Source organism: Musca domestica, unplaced genomic scaffold (genome assembly GCF_030504385.1).
Source record: "Musca domestica strain aabys unplaced genomic scaffold, Musca_domestica.polishedcontigs.V.1.1 9, whole genome shotgun sequence".
In the NCBI taxonomy this organism is placed as follows: domain Eukaryota; kingdom Metazoa; phylum Arthropoda; class Insecta; order Diptera; family Muscidae; genus Musca; species Musca domestica.
The window spans coordinates 10,322,993-10,347,421 of NW_026712435.1; the positions used below are offsets into that span (position 1 = coordinate 10,322,993).

The 24,429-nt window shown below is 34.6% G+C and overlaps 1 protein-coding gene across 5 annotated transcripts in view; it reads right to left on the reverse strand.

Annotated features, from left to right (window-relative positions):
• LOC101894619 (four and a half LIM domains protein 2) overlaps nucleotides 1–24,429 on the reverse strand; it is a 326,991-nt gene that overhangs the window by 43,300 nt on the left and 259,262 nt on the right. For 4 of the 5 annotated variants that reach the window (XM_020039089.2, XM_005190019.4, XM_005190021.4 and 1 more), the window contains 2 exons: nucleotides 10,115–10,315; nucleotides 1,573–1,747 (listed from right to left, as the gene is read on the reverse strand). In XM_020039089.2, the coding sequence (XP_019894648.1) occupies nucleotides 1,573–1,747; nucleotides 10,115–10,315 (376 nt within the window). Of the gene's footprint in view, nucleotides 1–1,572; nucleotides 1,748–10,114; nucleotides 10,316–13,996; nucleotides 14,550–24,429 lie in introns of those variants that run through there. The other variant, XM_005190022.4, reaches the window with a different exon arrangement.

Consider the following 24,429-nt stretch of genomic DNA (forward strand, 5'->3'; position numbering starts at 1 on the left):
TTTTTGTCAGAAGCTCTTGAAATTTGTGGAGTTCATTTACGCCACCACAATGAATTCAATGAACCTGCAGCAAAAAAAAAAAAAAAAACTTGGTTGACTGTTTCAATGATAAATTCCATTTTTTTCTTCAATTGGCCAAAACAATACCGGTAGCAGAAATTTTTAATTAACTCAATTAAGACTTTTAAGGCAAGAGTCATTTCAGATTGTCAGCAGTATTTTGCGATTGACATTGGAGCAGAAAGCACAAAAAAAAAAAAGATTACACGTTTAGTAAAAAAATCAAACGATATTGAAATTTGTAGCAAAACAGCGATTGCAAACTGACTCTCATTTCACTCTTGAACCCAAGGAGTATTTACAAGATGACTCAGTAAGTCCAGTAAGAAGAACTTTGAATACCTTCCACCATTTGGAACGAATTTTGAAAATTTCCAAAAAATAAAATCCCTTAAAAATTCTGTTAAAATCTTAAATATACCGCATTGGTGCTATACGAAGACGTGTATCTGCATAGGCAGCTTTTGTCATAAGCCAAACTTGAAAAAACTCCGGTGAATAATGTAGCGAAAATCATCAAAATACCGGATATAGAGAGGCACTATTATATGGGGACTATAACAAAAGGTGGACCTGCACAGATAATTTTCTGTCATAGGCTGTAGTATCCATTACGAACTTCAAATACCGAATTTGAGACAATTCCGGTGAATAATGTCGCTAAGACCATCAAAATACCGAATATAGGGAGTTATTGATATATGGGGCCTATACGAAGACCTGGACCTGCATAGACAATTTTATGGCATAGCCTGTAGTTCCCATTACGAACTCTAAATACGAAATTTGAAACCACTTCGTTGAATAATGTCATCATTAAAATACCGAATATTTTGAGGTACTGTTTTAAGAGGGCTATACGATATGGTGGAGTTATATAGACATTTCAGACAGACATAGAACTTCTAGTATGGATTTTTAGACAAATCCATTGAAAAATGTAGCTAAAATCATCAAAATACCGAACATAGGGAGGTACCGTTATTTGGGGGATATACGATGTCGTGGACCTATATATACAATGCTCTTCCAGGGGGTAAAGTACTCAGAAGGAACTCCTTTTGCAGATTTTCAGGCAATTTCATTGACAAATTTGGCTACAATCATCAAAATACCGATCATCAGGTGGTATCGTTATATGGGGGCTATACGATATCGTGGACCGATATAGCCCATCTTCGAACTTAACCTGCATGCAAACAAAAGACTGATCTGAGAAAAATTTTGGCTGCCTACCTTTAGTTGTTTAGACTCTAGCGTGATTATAGACGGGCAGACGGACAGGGCTATATCGTTTCGTATTTTTACGCTGATCAAGAATATATATACTTTATTATGTCTAAAATTATTATTATATGGTGGAGGGCATAATAATATAAATAAACAAAAAATACATTCTTGGCACTAGACGATTGACATTGTTCTTAAACTGTCGCATTCGGTTCAATTTTGCATATTTTTTTTTTTAATAAATATTAAAATACGAAAATTATTGTTCAAAACTTTACTCACCAGCACGGAACACTTCACCGCATCCATCGCAGCGGGATGCAAACTGGGCATCATAGCAGTTGCCGCAATAGATTTTATCGGCCTTGGCGCCGAATTGTTTGTCCACCAACGACAGATGACACTTGAAGCACAAGAAGCAGGCTTCATGCCAATGCTTGTCTTTGTATGACAAATCCTGCAAAAAATAGAACAAAAAAATTTTAATAAGAAATATTTCAAAATTAAAATTGCAGAAATTCTTATTAAACAATTTAACAATTATAAAACATTCTTTGGCTGCTAGACACCGAATTGAGAAATGAAAAATGATGCCTGTCCCCATAGACGGACAAGATGTTGCGACGCCATCGATGCGCTATTATTAATTATTTCATATTAATTGTGATTTATAAGCGACATTTTACACAAAAATATTTTTTTTTAAATGCTTAGACATACACATTTTGAGAAACATTTAAATAATTAACATTCATCTACGAAATCTTTCGTCTTTCAATGAAATGTTGGAATATATTATTTAGAAAGGTAAATTAATTGCCCATGCTTCGGTGAAATTTGTGATTTTCAAAATAATAGATGAAAATTGAAATAGATTGGGGTAACAGCGAGTATTGAATGTCAACATGAAAGAGTTCAGTGGTACATTTCCCACAAAGATATTGGACTGTTAAGACAGCTGAGTCTGATAAGTGGAAGAAGTTAAGCCGAAATATTTGTTGCTTTTTTTAAAAGAATAAAAACATATTTTGGTTTTCTAGTAGACGTTTTGTCTGCCAGTTACAAACAATTGAAGAAAGCTTAACTTTTCTTTTGTCATAGGAAGAAGAGTTTACTCTTCGCTCTTTTGTTTTGTGTGAGAGGGCTCTCGAGTCACTCCGGTTTCCTGCAAAGCTTTTTTTATCTATTGTGCGTTTCAAATTCCTAATTTAAATTAAATTTAAAATGTAGCCACATTTTCGCCGAAACACCAGACACCGCCTTATGAGTAATAAACCAAATAATACGCCTATTGCAGCAGTCGTCTGCCAGAGAAGACACAATTCAATACAAACTCGACAAATCGAATTTTAAACGATTCCCCTAAAAATGTGGTTAAAATCATCAGAATACCGAGTATCAGGATGTACCGAAACATGGGGGTTATAGGAAAACTCGAACCTACTAACTCTAAGTACAGAATTTTAAACATTTTCATTTGAAAATGTGGCTTATATTTTGGGAGGTACAGTTATATGGGGGCTATAACACAGCGTGGACCTATATATGTAGATAATATTCAGGCACAGACGGTAGAACCCGTTTCAAAATTTAATAACCGCATTTTAAACAATTCTGTTAAAAAATTTACCATTGGTATTGAGCTTTCGAGAAGAGGGAGAGAGAGGAAACGCATTCTTCAAAATATATTAATTTGATATTTTCCGACATTTGGTTTATCTTTTGAGACAATAAAAAAGAAGAATGCCCTCAACCATTTGGAATGAATTTGGCAATTTTCAAAAGCATAAAATCAGTTAAAAATTCTATTAAAATCTTAAAAATACGTATAGGCAACTTTTGGCATAAGCCATTACAAATTTCAAATGTTAAAATATGGAGGTAGTTTTGGAAATGCGTCCTATGTCTGGAAGAAAACTTCTTAATAATTCTAAAGTTGGTATGGGGTGCAGGAATAAGGCTGGAATTCCGAAAATTGTTATTTAGGTCTCCGTTGTTGTCTGTGGTTAGGATATGGAGATGGTTTTGGAAATGCGTCCTATATTTGTACGAAAGCTACTAAATGACACAAAATTTGGCATTGGGTGAAGGAGTAAGGCTTGAATTCTGATATTTGTTATTTAGTTCTCTGTTGGTGTCCGTGATTAAGATATGGAAGTGCGCCCTGTAAAAAAACTACTACCTGTACAAAAACTGCTAAATGATACTAAATTTGGTATTGCGAGAAGGAATAAGGCTGGAATCCCGATATTTGTTATTTCGGTCTCTAATGTTATCAGCAGTTAAAATATGGAGGCAGTTTTAGAAATACGTCTTATGGTTGGAAGAAAACTACTTAATAATACTAAATTTGGTATTGGGTGAAGGAATGAGGCTGAAATCCCTATTTTTTTTTAGGTCTCTGTTAGTCTCTGTTAAAATACCGAAGATCTGGAGGTGCCGTTATATGTCATAGGCTGCAGTATCTATTACGAATTTTAAATACCAAATTTTGAAACAATTCCGGTCATGTCGGTAAAATATCGGGAGGTACCATTATATGCGGGCTATACCAAAACGTGAACCTACATGGCCCATTTTCAATGCCAAAAGTCCTGCAGACATAATATACATTTGAGTAAAACTTTATCAACCTACTTCGTTTCGTTCGGAAACTTTATTTTTCGAACCATTTCTGCTGATCTTGCTGTTTTCTTTCGTCCACTTCCTTGATTTATTCACATTTAAACGCTGGAGTGCTGTAACGATAGCCACTTGTGGTTTTCCAGCCAAATATAAAGAAATCACACCATCACGCTTAAATTCCATCACGAATAACTTTCTCACCAAAATGCTTTTGAACGCTTGTAAACGGTATAATAAGCTGCCACTGGAATAATTTTAACAGCTGTGGACTAGTGGCTTAGAAATGACAGCAGTCTGAAGTTGGTTGCAGTTTATTCATCACACCCTGTATACTTTGTGGGGTCTAAAATGTATATTTCGAGGTGTTACAAACGGACTGACAAACTTAATATACCATCCATACTATGGTGAAGGGTATAATACAAGTGTTAAGATATATCTAAGTAATTAATTAATTAACAGTTAAAAAATCTGCTAAGTTCTGCATAACCGAATTTTTAATAACATCCACCGTTTGGCAATGCACAACTTTGCAAATATTTTTATAAGAGCGGCATATGTTATTTCTCTTATTAGGATCTTGCAATATCACATTTACAAACATTTTATTAAAAAAGTTATTAATTTAGGAGGTATGAGGGCCTATATGGGATCTGTAAAGACACATTGCTAGAAGAGAAGATGGTTTCCATTCGGAACTTCAAATATCAAATTTCAAAAAATTCGTTTTGAAAATGTCAATCATCTAAATACTAATTATTGTGGTGGTTATATGGGAGCTACAAAAGAACGTGGAACTGCATAGGCAAATCTCTGCAAAAGAAGTAACAAATTTGAAGCAACTCTGTTTAAAAGAATGACTTGGGTCGACAAGATATCGAATACCGAGATTTAGCATCGGGATATAAGAAAACGTGATTTTGCAGATATTTTTTTTTTACCAGGAAGCCGATACCTATTGCGAAATCCAAATAACTCCATTCAAATATGTGACTAAGATCATAAAAAACCCGCATCTTGAACCTATATGGACAGTTTTTTGCAGGGATGACGCTCAGCATCGAAAAAATCTGTCTTCTTGTTGTTCTTGTTTTACTGATAACACCTCATGCCTAGCATGGCTCAACGCGTCCATTCTGCTTTGGCCTTTAATATTTTTCGCCACAACTATAGATATTTTAAATTCGCATTTTCAAAGAACTGCTCACAGAATTGCGAGCATTTTCTAGATATTAATAAATTATATAATTTTAAATATTCCACCGAATAAAATCATCTCTTGCACATTTGAAATTAATTCATTTAACCTGAATTCCTCGTAACACTGATGTGAGAAATGTTTAAATTTAGAAGAAAAAAAAAAATAAAAATCCGACACACAAAAAAACATTGTTCTAAAATTTCAATTAATGTTTCTTTTCTTTTTTTCTATTCACCAAATGTTTCCTTTCGCACAAAAGAAAAGAAAACAAAACAACAAGAAATTACCAAAATTATTTTTCCAGACTATTTTTGGAAATGTAGTTCAGTTCGGATGCGAACGCAAAACCACCAACCAACCGACCAACCAAATGCAGCAGTCCGACGTCGTAAGTGAAACAAACGACAAACAGACGCTGTCCGACACCGGCCATTAAAGTTTGCTCGAATGCAAAAAAAAAGAACGAGAACGAGATGCAACCAACTGCGTAATTTGAAACGAGAATCAAGAGGAAGAAAAAGAAGAACAAGATGAGGATGATGAAGATGTGAACACAAAATATAAAATTAAATAATTATTTTGTAGTTGTTTTAATACTAAGAAGAAGAAGAAGAGTAAGAACAACAAATTAGAAATGATGTAATTATGACAAATATACCAGCCGAGTAACGAGGTATTTGGTTGCACAGTATTCGGATTTAGGAGAATTTGTGATTTACCTTTTTCGATTCAAAGAAGGCTTTATTTTTTTATATTGTCTCAATTTTGATAAAAATGTTAATAAAAATAAAGTGGACCGAACTTTTTTTAGGTAATTTTAGTTAGGTGATGTTGTCAATTGTTATTTGTGAACTATGTTTGAAAGATTTTTCGATGTGTTTAGGTCGGATCAATTTCTGCAAGAGATACGTTTGAGATAATATTGCGAGGTCCAATGATTAGACTTTATACCGGCTTTATGTTTTTTTAAGGAGTTAATCCGTATGTGGTGGAGGTATATGAAAGTGTGATCCCAAATGTTTCATATTCGAAGTTTGTCATAAATGCTACTATTTGCCAAGTTGGGAGGTATTATTATGTTTTGGTAGGTATCTATGCCATTTTCAGCATTACAAGAATAGTAGATACATTACCAGCAAATTAAATAATAATTAGTCTTCTTCTTCTATATCTATAAAAGAGGAAAATGTTTGTATGTTTGTTTGTATGCCTGAAAATTTCCATGTATACTACAACATCGCTATGTACATTTTTGAAATTCCTCTTGGAACTGGAGATATAGCATCAGAATCGGAGGTATCTCCCAAAAATTGAGATTTTATATGCACATATCTATACAGTCTCCAAATTTGAAAAAAATAACTTTGAAAAATAATATTGAAATCGGTTCAGGTTTGGATATAGCTCCGATATATATTTTCGACCAATTTCGTTTATTTCATGCACCAAACACGATATGTATGTTCTATTTTAATCAAATTTGGAATGAGTGACGGAATTTGTCAAAAAAATTTGTTTGCCAATTATATTGAAATCGGTACAGATTTGGATTTTTTGATTCACCGATTTCGGTTATTGGATCCACCTAGATCGATGTGGTTGTTCGATTCCAAATGAAATTTTGAATGTGTGACGGGATTTGATTATAAAAAAAATTTGTCAAATTATATATCCGATATATATTTTCGGGCGATTTTACATATTTGATGCACCCAATTGGTACCAAAAATTGGTACCAAACAAAATTTGTCATATTATATTGAAATCGGTTGAGGTATGGGTATATATATATATATATATATATATATATATATATATATATATATATATATATATATATATATATATATATATATTTTGAACTCTATATGGGGGAGGTACTAGAAGGAATGGTCCAATCTCTACCATCTTTATAACATATAACATAACATATAACATCTCGCGGAGATAGATATATTAAAATGTGCCTAGTTTGAAAGAAGTCGGATGTTAATTTCGAGTTTCATGGATATTCAAAATGTTGACCCTTTGTAGGGGATATACCAGTGGACCGATACATTACATTTTCACACCAGACCTTGGGTTAATACAAATATTGTGAATTTTTAGAAGAGTTATAATTATTAAAAATGTTGACGCTTTGTGGGGGAGGAACTTGATGGAATAGACCGATATTGTTCATTTGCAAAATTGGAGCAAAATCGGATTATAGATTATCTTCTTATGCAGTAAAAACATTTTTTTGTAAAAGTTGACCTTTATGGGGGAGTTGCCAGAAGGAGTGGACTCTCCATCTCCGAACTCGGTCTAAGTTTGATAATAATATTACCATGTACTAAGTTTTGACCAAATCGAATACTCCCTTCGAGAGTTATCGTGTGCACCAGCTAGCCAGCAGACAGACGGACGGATATCGCTAGATCGACTAGAATTGTCCAGAAACGGATTTGTGCAAAGAGACCTAGGATCTGAAACCGTTATTTCGATGAGGCTGTAGCCATATGGCTGAGGATATTTTTACGGGATTTTTTGAGTCCATCCTTTTCTACAAAAAGACCATTGCGAAATGGTTATAGGTGTAGCAACTAATATAACTTTCTTCTAAAAAAAGTGGGCGTGGTAATTTTTTTCCATAAAAACCTAAGTTGGGGTGTGACGAACATTTGTAAAAAAAACATTTGCAAATCAGTCCAGCAGTTCTCGACTGATTCAACTACCAAGGAATACGTTAGATTTTTATATACAGGGTAAGATGAAAAAACTGCAACTAACTTCAGACTGCTGTAATTTCTAAGCCACTCGTCCGACAGCTGTTAAAATTATTCCAGTGACAGCTCATTATATTGTTTACAAGCGTACAAAAGCATTTTGGTGAGAAGTTTCCAGAAAAAAAGTTACTCGTGATGGAATTCAAGAGCGACAGTGTGATTTCTTTATATTTGGCTGGAAAACCACAAGTGGCTATCGTTAGAGCACTTCAGCATTTAAATGTGAATAAATCTTTTGTGTCTCGTACCATCGCTCGTAACCGTGATACTGGTAGCGTAGCCCGACGTCAAGGAAGTGGACGGAAGAAAACAGCAACGTTAGCAAAAATGTTTCAAAAAATAAAGAAGTGACTTGATCGAAACCCGCGTCGCAGTGGCCGAAAAATGGCTTGTGAGCTGAACATATCGTAATATTCCATTCGGCAAATATTGAAAAATGGCTCGGGGTAAAGCCATTGAAATTCCAAAAAGTGCAAGAACTTACACCGCAACCGAAAGAAAATAGACTCAAAAGAGCTAAAGAGTTGCTTCACTTGACCGAAAGTGGTGAACTGCTGAATTTGGTTTTTCCGATGAGAAAACATTCGTTGTCCAGTAGTTTGTAAACAAACAAAATGATCGTGTTTACTTGCTAAAGAGGTCAGCTAAAAATGTGCACATTCGGTTGGCCACCTGAACTCAAGCGCCGGCCATGGTGATGATGTGGGCCGACATAACAGCCGATGGTCGCCCTCCGCTCGTATTAATCGTCCTTGGCATTAGAATAAATGTCGAATATTAGCCCGAAAATTTTCTCGAGGGTGTATTAAAGTCTTGGGCACGGAAACATTTTGGCCGTAAACCTTGGACATTCCCACCGGACTCAGCACGCGCCACCCAAGAATGGTTACAAAATGAGGTTCCTCGCATCATTTCCAACGCACAATGGCCACCAAAATCTCCAGATACCAATCCGTTGGACTATTGTGTCTGGAGTATTTTGGAAATCAAGGTTGGTACTAAAAAATACGAAAGTGTCGATCATCTCAAGCAAGCGCTTCGCCGGGAATGGGCGATATGTTTTGCTTTCATTCAATAAAATGTAAAAAAGGTAAACATTATGACTTTTTTGCAGTTTTTTTTTATCGCACCCTGTACACAGAAGATATAAAATGGGATGGCAAAATGTGAAGTTTTACGCATTCTGTTAGCAAATAGATTATGTATCGTTTTTATTACACCCTACACCTTGGAGAGGGGGGTATATTAACTTTGTCATTCCGTTTGTAACATCCCTAAATATTCGTCGTAGACCCCATAAAGTATATATATTCATTATCAGCGTACAATTCTAAGTCAATTAAACGATGTCCGTCGTTCTGTCTGTTGAAATCACCATACATTTGACGTAGAGCGTCAAAATTTAGCAGAATAATTTGTATTGTGTCTAGGATGGTTGGTATTGAAAATGAGATATATCCGTCCACGTTTTGGTATAGTCCCCATATAACGGTACCTTCCGATATTCGGCTGCGGTGGCGAAACATTGCATGTAAAGGTCCACGACTTGGTATAGCTCCGATATAACGTTACCTCCAGATATTCGCTATTTTGATGATTTTTGCGACATTTCTTCGCGGATTTGTCTAAAAATTGGTATTTGTTGGTCATAATGGGTTCTGGCTGCGGTGGCGAAACATTGTATGTATAGGTCCACCGTTTGATATCGCTTCCATATAACGGTACCTCCAGATGTTCGGTATTTTGATGATTGTTACCACATTTCTTCGCGGATTTGTCTAAAAATTGGTATTTGTGTGTACTAATGGGTTCTACCTACGTTGCCGAAACATTGTATGTATATTTCCACCCTTCGGTATAGCTCCCATATAAAGGTACCTCCTGATATTCGATATTTTGATGATTTTTGCCACATTTTCCCACGAATATGTCTAAAAATTGGTATTTGTTGGACACAATGGGTTCTAATGTTTCCTTTACCCTAAGGTGGAGGGTATTAAAAGTTTGGCCCGGTCAAACTTAATGTTTTTTTACTTGTTTTGACATGAGTAGGCTTATTTTGAATTAATTGCTATCTAAATATCAACTAGAAATAGCCCTAATGTCAAATAGTGTAAAAATAAGGACTCGCACCCTTGGGTATAAACTCGATATACAATTTATTTATTTATTTATTTTTTTTTTTCAAACAAAAAAAAGTAAAATAAAAAAGAATATCAATGTCACTTACCTTGGAATCGATACCGATAATCTTGTTGCATTCTTCGCAAGTATTGGCGAAGACATTCTCGTAGCATTTAATGCAATAGGGATGATCGTCACGAATGACGTAACGTTGACCAGTTAGGCTCTCATCGCACTGCCAGCAGCAGAAGTGACCGGAATGCCAGTCCTTGTCCATGGCCTTTGTGTACTCACCACTGAAAATTAACTGCAAAGAAGTAAAGAGACGTTTGGTTTTGTTGGTAAACCCGGTTTCAAAAAGACATTTTCTTTTGTTTTCGTTTCACAATCACATTGACATGTAGGAGACAACAATAAATATGGGAAGACAAGATTACAACAATTAAAGGACAATATGCAAGAAGAGCATAGACAACGACACTAGGGAAAGGCCAAGTATGGGTAACATGTTGCAAGTGTTGGTTGGTTTCTTGGATATGTTGTGTTGTTATGTTTGTTTGCAACAAATTGGATTGGATTTGTTGGGGGTGTGCAATTGAAATTAGTTGGCTTAGATTTAATCACAGAAAACAATATGTTGGTGTATTTTTGTTGTGTGTGTATTTATTTTTATTTTTTAGTTATCACATAAGATTTTGTATTTTTGGTTGTGTTGTATGTATTGTTGGAATTGTGTAAAGGTGTATCACTTTTTGTATTCAATTTTTATATTTTTTAATTTTGTGTTGCATGTGTGTGTACTTTTGTGTGTGTGTTTTATTAGTAATGGACAATATTGAACACTTAACATTTTTGTTTCGAAACAAAATCTCTCATAATTTGTTGTACCTTTAAATTAGTGAAAGGAGTTACGTGTCGTTTGTAAAATTCATTTTGATCTTTGGTTTTGTTTGTTTGAAGAGTTTTGTGTTGGTTTGTCTTAGAAGTATTTGTTTTTTTTTTTATTATTGGAAATATAAAAGTTTGATAATATAAGTAGGACGTTTATGTTTTGATGAGGATTTCTTGTATTGTAAATGTGACTAGTGTTGCAAATTTTATTCTACCTAAAATAAATATTCTTTAATTTTTGTCAATGTCTTCGAAATTGATTACATTTTCGTTAATTAACGAAATTTTTCGATAAATTAGCGACGAAATTAAAGTAGTTGTCAAGACCTACCTACAATTTTGGTACTTTGCCTATGAACATTTTGCGATTTAATTTCTATAGTTTTGGAATAGGAATAATGTTGACGTATTTAAGACCTAATAACTTTAAGACGGTTAAGTAGTAAAATATGGAGACTTTTTAACTTTCACTTAAAGGATTTTTGGTAATGAAAATTCTTAAAATCGAAAACGAGCGATGTCTGTGAAATAATTGTCCTTACTTAATCGAAAATCCAACAAAATTTTTCATTTTTATACATTTTTATACAAGGATATCTAAAGTGGCATTTTCATATTTTTTATTTTTCGTTTTTATAGCATACTTTAAGGAGCTCTCAACGATTTTTAAACTTATATGTAATGCTATACTATATAAACTCGACATTAAAAAATTACAATACACTTGAAGTTTGTATATATATATATAGTATGGAGGGTATATTAAGTTCGCCATTCCGTTTGTAACTCATCGAAATAACGATTTAGCCCTGCCCGTCCGTCCGTCTGTCCGTCTAAATTTTGCACAAATCGGTCTGCAGGCAGGTCAAGTTCGAAGATGGTCTATATATCCCACGATATCGTATAGCCCCCATATAACGGTACCACCCTATATTCGGTATTTGAATGATTTTAGCCACATTTTCCAATGGAAATATCTGAAAATTCAGAAAAATCAAGAAGTTTCTTGTGAGTACCTTTTACCCTAGAAGGTAATTGTCTATATGTCCACGATATCGTATAGCCGCCATATCGTATATCCCCAAAAAAAGCGACACGATATTCGGTATTTTGAATATTTTTGCGATGTTATTCACAAGAATTGCTTCAAATGTCGTATATAAAGTCGGAACAGTTATTAGAGCCTATGACACAATTACTTATACAGGACCACGTCTTCGTATAGCCCCACAAATAACAGTTTTCATTTGAGGGGTATTTTACGACGGATTTTTTTTGAATTTTTTCAAGTTTCTTCCAAATGGTGGAGGGTATAAAAAGTTCGGCCCGGCCGAAAAATTCTGGGAGCCCCTAAAGTATGCTATAAAAATGCAAAAAATGAATGTAAAACATGTTGCTTTACATATGACATTAACATAATGTGTAATCTGATCTTTAAAAATGACCATGGAATGTTTAAAAATCGAACCAGTTGGCAAAATTATTAGTACCGATCGAAAATAGAATTTTAACTGATGGAACAAAAATGTGGAGATTTTTCGATCGATTATTTGTGTAACTAAAAACTGCATATTGTCTTTTAGGATCTTAGGTCTTTCCCCAAAAGTAGGGAAAATCAGGAAAAAATCTAATTTCAAAATCTACAATATTAACAGAACTGGATTACATTGCCCAAATTCTTATAGAAAACGAAAGTCCAAATGCTGGTTCCTAGAGCAAGAAACCTATTGCCTCTTTGCGATCAGACGGATCTGTACAATTCTTAAAACCTTTTGCAGATTCAGAACTGTATATAACGGCCCAAATTTAGATACAGCCTGTACCTTTGGATTTCCGTAGATTTTCTTGCCAAAATTTCTAACTTTAAGAGCTCTGACTTGACATTAGAGCTTTACAGCAGGCTTGTAAAAAAATTCAGGTACACTATTCGGTATAACAATACCTCACGATTTAAATACTTCAAAAGTATATGCAAATCAAATTGGTTCTAATTCGTGTTTTATTTTTTTTTTCCTGGGAGAATTATTAACAGTCAAATTGGCTATGAATTGCCATCGCTGGATGAAAATTTGCATTACTGCTCGATGGTTTGACATAAGTCATACTGGTCGGTATTTTAGGTTCGTATAGGACATAATACTGCACCGTAAAGAATTCAGTAGTTCTACAACACAATATCTACTTTGGAAATATTCGAAAGTGAGATCAGCAGTGATTAAATGTCTTCCTGTGGAATATGTTGATATTTTCTTAAGGCAATGATATAGGTCATCCTTTTATCCTTGCCAGAAAACGTATTTCGAACTCATACATGTATAAATGCTTCAATCCAATAAAAAAAAAAACAAAATCTGGTTTTACCCTTGGTTCTGTAAAATAATAGAAGTTTGACGATAATACGTGGGACAGTATTGAATTCCCTGGGAAATCGCATAGAAACCCTTAGAAATTGTTAAGAGGCAGTTCGCATAATTAGGATCTACATCTCATAGTTTACAAAAAAATTTAAGCCATTGACTCAAGAGAGATTAGAAATGAAATGCCGCAAAAGGACGTAATCTGCTCAATATTTAGTATCCTTTTGTAAGTAAATGTAAAAAAAAATAGAAATCCTACAAATTCTCCTGAAAAATAATTTACAATTTTTTTAAATTTAAACAGCTTTTTGCCACCTCAGTTCTCAGTGAGACAACCCCACTATATTCATAAGGACATTTCACAAAAATTTCTACTCAAAACAAAAGGGTTCAAATATATTGCCAATTACAAAAGGACACCAATTGAATTTTTAAATATATATTTCCGACAAATGGAGGTTGATTTTAACCAACATTTTAGGAAAAACCGAAAATAGAATATTCTTCAACTTCTAATTCCTTTCGCATCAACATGAGAAGAGCTTGATTATATTTTTCAATATTCCGCCAAATAATTGTATCTTCATTTTCCAAAACTTCCCAACACAAAACTAGCAACTCAATTCCACATAATTCTTGTTTCAATTTGAAACATTTTTCATTCATAATTTCATTCAATTTCCAAGGATATTCAAAATGAATTTTTTTGCTTTGGTTCGGCGAACTCAAACGACACGTACCCCTTCTCATCGACGGTCTGTTCAACTTCGGTTATTTGAACTTCAGACTCGCGACGTTTCGAGGTCTTCTTGACTTTCTTCGTTTTCTTGACTTCCGAAACGCTTTGCATAATTTCAACATCCGCCATTGTGGTTTGTTGTTGACGTTGAGTGTCGATGTTCGATGCGCGAAAAATTAACCGAATTTAAAGTTTGCCGAGAACGGAAAATAAAGCCTTTCTGGTGTTGTCCGTTTAACGTACGTGTACCGCCCGCGTTTGACCGACTGAACTTTTTTCCACTTGGAATTTTCTATTTTGGCCAACGTTGTTAACCTCAGTGTTGGCTAGCTGACTGACTGGCTGTGGCAGTGATTGAGACTGTGGCTACTGTCACCGTCAACGTGCTCTTCTGAATTTTTTGATTTTTCTCGTTATTGAAATGCGGCTTTTTTCACTTTTCTCAAGAGGAAAATACAAAACACGATCAACAACCGTCCGACCGACCGTATGGTAATTTCAATTTCGAATGGCTTATGAGATGAAAATTCACACAGGCAATAAGACGTACGGACAGACAGACTGAGGCAGACGGAGAAACGCACCACAATATTTTGGCCGATTTTTAGAATAAACTAAAGAATGAAAACACAAAGTTTCCTCGCCATTGCAGGCCAGGCCATGAGAGAATGTTGAACTAAATGCCTAACGAGAGAGTGCTAGAGAGTGACAGAGGGAGAGTAATTGAAATTATTTTCATTCAATTCTCCCCATTTGGATGGGAAAATACATCCATTATCTGCTGGCGATCTCTCCACCCAATATAACCCACTGTGTTTCTGGTGTTGTTGTTATTGTTGTTGCTACTTTTGTATCTAAAGTAAAAGTCAAGTGTATTTGAGAGAAAAATCTGAGAAAAAGACTAGAACCAAGAGAATGGCAACAATTGATCAATATTACAATTTGATTTCCTGTGGGGAGTAATGGAACACACCCTTCGCCCTGCCACTACTTGGAACACTTTTCTCTCGTTTCGACCCCAAAAGCGGGGAATGCCAAAACACTCTGCCTCTTCTTGTTCGGCACCAAGAAAAATATGGAACACATTGCCGTTTCTAAAGTCCATTGAAGAAAATTCTATTTCGATCAAAGCCATTAGGCGAGTGGGAATTTGTTTGTGGCGACCATTGGTGCTTTTGTTCTTGGCATCTGTTGCGGCTGACAAGTTGTATTACGCGGTATAGGGCGTATGGGGTCGGCCCATAGCCTTAGCTTAGTTTGTTTTTTAATATATTTCAATTTTAAACGAAATTCAAAATGAATTGAATATTGGGAGGAACTGAAATTGTTGTTGAGAAAATAAAAACTATATCATGTTAAATGGTTTTTTTTTTCAGCGGGGTAAAACATGTCCGCGGTAGTCCATCCATTGAGGTGAATTTAGCTGTCGACTCTACACTGAACGTATTTAAAATGTATCCATTGGAAATGTAAATATTTATTTGGGATCCATGGGGATTGTGTTTTCATAAACAACGTCATCGGAGAAATGGTCATTAATCTTTTTTGGGGGAAAATAAAACAACTAAAAATTCAGTGGCATGGCCAACCTGGCAGATCATTTTATTTTAGATTCAAATTATTATTTAATTATTTGGGGTTTTGATGTTGGAAAATCTTTGCAGAAATATCTAATTTAAGGTAAAATGGAAGCAGAAAATAAAACAAATAGTAGTAAATAAGGGAAATATGTTTACATGAGGAGGTAACATTGTAGGTTACATTGAGCCAAAATTAGGCCCAGAAAAGGTTAACTTGAAATTTTCGAATCCGTTTTTTCCAGAAAAGCCTATAAATGCAAGACTATTACTTGTCTTGCAGACAAATTGAAAATTTATATATATTAAAGATTCAACTCACTCGTCCGCTATTCTGGTATAGAAAGGGTTAAAGAGGGAGGAGAGGTTGAGCCATGAAACTCTCTTACTCTATAAATTTCGTATATATTTTTGAAAGTACTGCAAGACATTTTTTTGGACAAAATGCGAAATTTTTATATTTTATACTTTAGGTTTACGATTCTAGTTATTTTAAATTTTTTGCCTTTATTTATTGTTTTGTCTTTATATTTTCGTTAATTTAAAATGTATGCTCTCTTTCTCTTACTCCTTTTTCTAACACCAGAGCACAGATTTGCTCGTTTCACTTGAGAGTGAAACTTGCTTGCTAGCGGAATTGCTCGAGAAGTAAGAATTTTGAACCAAAAAGCAAGAGAAATACGACTGTTATTTTTGCTGATTTGTCTGCATTTTGACGATTTTTCTCTGTAAAAATGGGATTTTTTGCCTCAAACAAGTAACATATTATTAGTCGGTTTTGCCGACAGATGTATACCCCCAGCCTTGAGTTACGATTTTTCAAGCTGTTGACTCTTTATAGGTAGGTTCCAAAGCAGATAGCCAATATTTACCAATTCGTATCTGACCTACTACTGATATAAATATTAAAAAGTGCCAGATTTGGCCTATATCGACAACTTCCCATACTTTATATGAGATGTTTTATAATTTTTGAAAATATGGGAATATGCGTGTCATACCAGATATAGCGGACCGAAGTATTCCATGCGAAATCATAAAATTCAATAAATTACATATTCATATCAGGTATCTGGTTAAGAGAAATATTTAGATATATCAAGTTGTAAAGAATCGCTGATTTGTTTGGTAAGTTATGACAGATATAAGTATTGGAAATTGTTACCCTTTGTAAGTGAGGTACCTAAAGGTGTTCACAGATATATATCATCTTCACAACTTCACAATTTGAAGAAAATTGAATTCAAAAATCTTAACCCTATGTGGGGGAGGTACCAGAAGAAATGGTGCGATCCCTATCATCTTTATAACAGATCATGTGCTGATGGAAATATTGAGACGTACAAAGTCAGAATGGAATCGGATGTTAATTTCGCGTTTTATGAGCTTCATGGATATTCTAAATTTTTACCCTTTGGGTCAAAGGGAGGTAACAGAAGGAGTGTATCAATATATTCCATTTTTATACCAGACTTTGGGTTAATGGAAATATTGTGATGTGTGTAATTTGAAGAGAACCGGATGCTTATTTCTGATTTTATGATGAGATACCAGAAGGAATTGTCCGATCTCTACCGTCTTTATAACATATCTTGTATTTATGGAAGTATTGAGTTTTACAAAGTCTGAATGGAATCGGATGCTAATTTCGTGTTTTATAAGCTTCATGAATATTAAAAATTTTGACTCTTTGTGGGGGAGGTACAAGAAGGATTGGACCGATATATCCGATCTTCGCACCAAAGGTTGGGTTGATAAAAATATTGTGATGTGCGTAATTTGAAGACAATCGGATACTTCCATCATCATTTATAAGAGTTATAATTATTCTTAGTTTTGACCCTTTGTGGGGGAGGTACTTGACGAAGAGGGCCGATATTGTACATTTTCGCAGCTGACCTAGAACTGATGCAAAAATTAGGATTTCCAAAGTTGGAGCAAAATCAGATTATTCTTTCTCTTTCTGTGCAGTAAATTATTTTCTCTGAAAATTTTATCATTTTGTGGGGGAGGTACCAGAAGGAGTGATCGGGATATTGTCCATTTCCGAAATCGATCTAAGTTTGAAAATAACATTAAGATGTACCAAGTTTTTACCAGATACTCACTTCGAGAGTTATCGTGCGAGCCAGCCAGACGGGCGAACATCGCTAGATCGACTCCAAATGTCCTCAAACGGATTTGGTTCAAAGAGACCTAGGGTCTAAACCCGTTATTTCGACTAGACACGTTTTGACCGTATCAAATGTATATGGCTGAGAGTATAAAAATTACGATATAGGTCTGGAAATAAATTACATAGCTCACCATATCAATAGGATCGAAGTACGAGGAACACATTGCATGCAAGCGGCTTAGTATGAGATTATATTAATATTATAGCCAACCTATAGAACATTTTCATGAACATTTTCCTGGTAGATATGCATCTTCGTCCGTACTTATTTTGGTCGAACCTGGATTGTAGCCATCGAACATTTTTTTTGTTTTCAAATTTAACGCTAATAAATAACATGGTATTGAAATAATGAATTTTTACAAATTTTGATATAAAATGATTACATATAAATAAATTCCTAATAAAATTTAATTTTCCCCATTCTCTAGTTTTTTTAATACATATTTCTTTATTTATAATTAACAGTATCTGCTGTTATAGCTGTAATAAACAGATTTTTGTTTGCTTGTTTTTTTTCTTTTCTCAGATATTTGCTCTACATGGCTCTGTCTAACAAACTGGCATCAGAATAGACACATCGAAAATGTTCTGCTCTTTGATGAGTTGTTGTTAAATTTCAAAATGGGCTATTTTCAGACATCTCATCATAATTTCGAATGCATTCAGTGCAGTAACTTTCAGTGATGTCGATGACGGCACTTTTCAATACGTTTTCATTCTTAACATCTCTTTCTCCCCCAAAAAGGAAAAATATTACCTCATCGGACTTATGACATGGAAACAGATAAATATTGCAGGGATCGCTTGTTTTTTTTCTATGAAATTTAAATTTTTAAAAAAGTGCAAAAAATAAAAGAGGAACTCACACATTTCTAAAGGAAAAAAGGAGTACTTATATATAAATGACTTCCTTAATACATATGTATATTGTACTATATATATATAAGTGAAGGGTGTAAATCTTAATACCAAAATATACAAAAATAATGACTTTCAATTAAATGTAGAGCTCAAAATTAGACTACAAAGTGGTGTGTTTTTAAATTTTATTAAAAAAATATATATACCCTTTGGATATAAAAGTGTTGGAGATGTCTTCGGTTTTATTTATTTGTATTGTAATGTAAAATTATTATTTAAGAAAACACACATTTTCGAATATTTCTTATCGTCTTAAGTTACCAAACCAAAAAAAAAAAAAACGAAAACAAAACCGCCCATTTCTTGTCTATTTTCATATTGGAAATTGTTCAATAAATTTCGATAATATGACTTTTCCATGACAAATGAATGAGAAATGACAAATGTCGGATGACAGCAATCTCTGGAGATTTTATTTTCCCACTTCGGAGACGCTCAGACCGATGCCATTCAGATGAAAGTGGCGTTAGAGGCAAGACAAGTGAAAGGGAGAATGACAAATGTCAACACTAAAAATAATCTCCAGAGATGCAATAACATGAGCCATATGGCATTTAAGAGAAATACGAGTTCTGACACAAGTGACACACATTTTCAGAAATAATGTCTCTGTGACAAGTTTTTGAGAAAGGGGCGGGGGTTGATGTATTCTGCTGAGGCGGAGATATCTTAGGTCTTTACAAAAGACCAACAGCAAAAGACCTCAGCAAAATTTCACGTAATAATGGGGATAAAAAAAGTTTTTTTTTTTTTTAAGAAGAGTAATTCAGAATAAGTTAAATAAGTGTTGATATTATAAAATCAACAATAATGACAGTTACTCTGATTATCTATTATTATCTGATTATTTAGCGACAAAATTTTAAAATAAAAAATACTATATTTTTATTCCAAACGTAAATCATCCTGACTTAATCGCAGTGAAAGTCACATCAAGTCATCTTTTTCTAATCTCCTTTAACTTTAGGAGGGAACCTTTTTTATACTTCTCTTGTATGTGAGTAAGGTATTATAACTTGATTTTTATTGTGTGATCTATACATCCATCTAAACCTTGCTATCCGGCTACACATTACACACGGACTCTAAATTCGATTTTACAGGCTAAACTCCAATGTTTTTTATCTTCACCGATATGGGACTCGGTAGTAAACATATTAAAAGCAGACCTGCGACACACTCGTTAGAATTGGAACAAAGAGTGAAATTCACTCGAATCTGAGCAAGAGCGCTCCTTGGAGCAAAAAAAAAAAAAAAGAAGAAAACAAGCAAACTCAATTTTTTATGTCACTTGAATAGGAGTGAGCTATTTGTCCTAGGTTTTGAGTGGAAGCAAAATTCTTTCGAAATCGAACAGATTCTACTCTTGGCCAGCACTCTTTTAGTTTTTGTCACACCATTATTGTATTTCTATGTATGTGAATTTTTCTGTATACGATCACACTCTCTCTCTCTCTCTCCCATCTCCCCTGTTTCCCTCTCCCACTTCTACAGTACACATCAATATCAAAACGGGTTTGAACACATAAATCAGATAATTGTTCCCGCTTATTTTACACTTTGAGCAAACTCTTGTTTTATTTTCAGCGATTCTGCTCCCACTCTAATTTAGTGAATCGCGAGTGCTGCCACACAAAACAAAAGAGTGAGGAGTAGACTATCCCACCCTTCGAGCAAGTTTCTCTCCCGAGTGAAAACGAGAAAATCTCTCGTATGATTAAGAGAAAGTTCAAGTTCTATCGGTTATTCCTTAAGAAATTATTTTATTAATTTCCTCATTACCAAGTAATGAATAACGTGGGCACAGAGTGTGGCACCCGACTATAAAACCCGAAGTTTGTAAGTTCAAGACTCGTCGTCCGCATTCATTTCGAGTTTAATATCTGCCATTGACAAAGACTCTCTTGGTATCTTTGGACGAATCCTTTTCAGAACATTTGGCGTCGATCTGGCCATGGCTGTCCGTCTGTCTTTCTGTGCCCACAATTGCTCTAGAAGGGATTATCCGATTACGTTCAAATTGTCATAGCCCTTCTTGTACCTCCCCCACAGAGGGTCACAATTTCCAACACTTATACCTCTCATAACTTGCAAAACAAGTCAGCGATTCTTTTCGAAATTGGAATGTCTTAATATTTTTCTCAACTAGAGATCTGATGGAATTTCGGGCCAACTTTCTGCCGTATTGATTAGCAATTATAACTCTCATAAAATGCAAAATATGTAAGTATCTTCAAATTTCACACATCTCAATGTGTTGACCAACACAAGATTTTGGTATGAAGATGATATATTCCTTCTGGTACCTCTTCCACAAAGGGTCAACATTTTATAACTTGCGAATCAAGTCAGCGATGCTTGATATATCCAAAAATCTCTTTTAACCAGAGATCTGATGTGAATATGGAATCCATCCGCCAACTCCTTTTGGTACCCCCTCTAGCATTTCAAATTTTGCATACACCTATATTTTTATCAGTATTAGATGAAGTGGAATGCTTCGGGTCGCTATATAAGGTACCTCACGCATAATTCAATATTTTACAAAAATGATCATATATCTCATAAAATGTGAAGGAATTTGATACAGTCCAAATCTGACACATTGTAATATTTATATCAGACTTTGGTCAGATACGAAATGGACGAAGTTGGCTTACCCCTTCGGAACAACCCCCATAAAAGATCAACAGATGAGCAATCATGACGCACGACAGAGGGTATATATTTGTCGGGAAAACCGACGGAATCCTTTAAAGCCAGCCATTTTAGGCAATATTGCAGGCGAAAATCCGGCCAATATTTTGGACGAGTCATTAAAGAGGTCTTTCGGGATATTTTCTACGAAAATATTCAAAAAACTCAATTAAGATGTAGTATTAGATAAAAAAACCAGTAAAGAAAGTCCTAAAGTCGGGCGGGGCCGATTTTATGATACCCTACACCACTTTGCTAATTTAGTTGAGCTCCACTTAATAATTAAAAGTTTTTATGGGAGAATTCAATCATACACGCTATGATTATAATTATAATTTAAAATTCAAAGGACTAAATATGCCGAAGCATTTGTATCTTTTAAATTCGGACTTGTATTGCCCATTTGGTGCGAAATTAATTTGAAATCGGATAAAAATATATATGGAAACTATATCCAAATCTGAACCGATCTTGATAAAATTTGGCAAAGATATTTCTGAGCTGTATTTGATATATTTCCCTGAATATCGTTGTTACGGAGTGCGTATTACGGCTGTGGGTAACAAATACAACAAATCGGATGAACAATATATATGGGAGCTATAACTATATCTGAACCGATCTTCACCAAATTTGGCACACTACCTTCTAGACTAAATTCGGTCGTATGTGCCAAATTCCATCCCATTTGGACAAATATTAGACGTTTGGTGCACAATAAATGGTAAATCGGACGAAGTTATATATGGGAGCTATATCCAAATCTGAACCGATCTCGATAAAATTTAGCAAAGGTATTTCTGAGCTGCATTTGATATATTTCCCCAAATATTGTTGTTACAGAGTGCATATTACGGCTGCGGTGGACAAAAATAACAAATCGGATGAACAATATATATGCGAGCTATAGCTATATCTGAACCGATTTCGATAAAATTTGGCATACTTATTTTCAGGCCTAATTTGGTTGTATGTGCAAAATTCCATACTATTCGGGCTGATATTACACGTTTGGTGCACAATAAAAGGCAAATCGGACGAAGATAAATATGGGAGCTATATCTAAATTTTTACCGATTATCTCCAATTTCAATAGGGTTCGTCCTTGGGCCAAACAAATGATTTGTGCAAAATTTCATCTGGATAGGGCAATAAATGCGAACTGTACTTTGTTTACAAAAATACATGGACAGACGGACAGACGGACGGACGGACGGACATGCATAAATCGACTCAGAATGTGATTCTATGCAGATCATCAAAAGGAACTGTGGGTCTATCTCGTTTCCTTTTGCCTGTTACAAACAAATGCACAAAGACATAATACCCTGACCACCTAGTGGTGTAGGGTATAAATATTCTACCGAATTGTTCGTCATAAAAAGTTATTTATTGGTCCCTTCATTTTTGTACTTCCCCAGCTAAAATATAACAAATTATAAAACGTACATCTTATATAAAACCAAATCGACTACCCGATGAAGTCAAAATATTGTCCGTGGTAATATTTATATCAGACTTAGGTCAGGTGTGAAAATGGAAATTATTGGCCAACTCGTAGTACCCCCGATAGTGTCAAAATTTTAAACTGGTCGGCAAAACCGGCAGATACCTTCGAACTTGTTCTTTATTTCTTTATTCTCGGTATTTTTTTTTTTCAAATTTTTAAAACCAACATTCAAAATATTCATCATTTTGTCCATCTTTCCACTTGGTTGACGGTTTGACTGTCCGCGTGCGTATTTCTTTATTCTATTTACCGGGAATTATTTAAAAAAAAATTTACCAAAAAATAAAAAAAACAAACAACAATAGCAACAACAACGATAAAATGGATGTACACATCTGAAATGTATATTTGAAAGATACTTATTTTCTTTTCGAATTGTGCGCGAGAAACGAAACTTTTCTTCGTTTTTCTTCAGATTTTCAACAAATTCCGTTGATTTGGTTTGGCACACAATGTGCACACGACACACTCGGTGCTGCTGCACGCTCGCATACATAACAGCAGAACGTTGTCGAGCCAGTCCAGCCAGTCACCGTCAGTCGTCTACGCAACAATGTGGCGGCGAAATCGAAAGATACATGGAAAGAGGCGAAATGGAAAGAGGCGCACAGATGAGATTTAGATTTTAGAGCAGCCATGCCCCACGGTGGGCCACTAAAAGCGATAAAACGTCTCTAATGGAATTTAAGACACGTTAATGTTCTGTGTGTTTGTATGTGTGTGCATTTTCTTTTCTTGGGGAGGTAAACTTTTTCGCATTCGATTTTCTTTGGTTAGTGGCTGGCCCATTTCAAGGCATCAAAATTAATTTTCATATTTGGATTTTAGTTTTCATGTTTCTCTGTTTGTTTGTTGTTGTTGTCGTTCTTCTTTTGTTATTCTAATTATTTTTAATGGTTTCGGTACACATCGTTGAAATATCTAGTCGGCCACTGTTAACCCTCACAGGGGATTTTAGGTTGAATTATCTCACAGATTAATTTTGACAACTCGCCCAACATTGTAGATCGGCGGGCAATAACACGAAGAACATAGACAAATTGAATAGACGAGAAAAATTGGAAAATAAAATTCAAAAATAATTAACCAATAAAAACGAAACTACAACAATTGCCAATATTTATTAAACAAGCTGGCCATTTCAATATTGGCATGGTTCATATATATATTTATTTTTTTATTATGTAATTAAAAGTACGTAAGACGGAGGTTTCAATAAACCAGTTCTTGTTATTTTAAAATTGGTGTGGTTTCCGCGAAGAGAGATGAGATATCAAATTCATTCAGATAAAATTCCCAAAGGGTAAAGTTCTCACGGGTCAATTGGTGTGGCCATATTTGTAACAGTTTTTGGGGCGATACACAAAATACAGATTTGGGTGATCATTTTAAACATCAACGATTTTGAACTACACTAAGTGTCTTTTTAAGTACACTTTGTGACAAAATTCAAATTTTTCCAAAATTATAAGAAAATCCCAAAATATTATAAAAGTTTACTTCGGTAGGTAACCAAAATAGGGTGGGAATGATCCTTCCTTTTTTATATT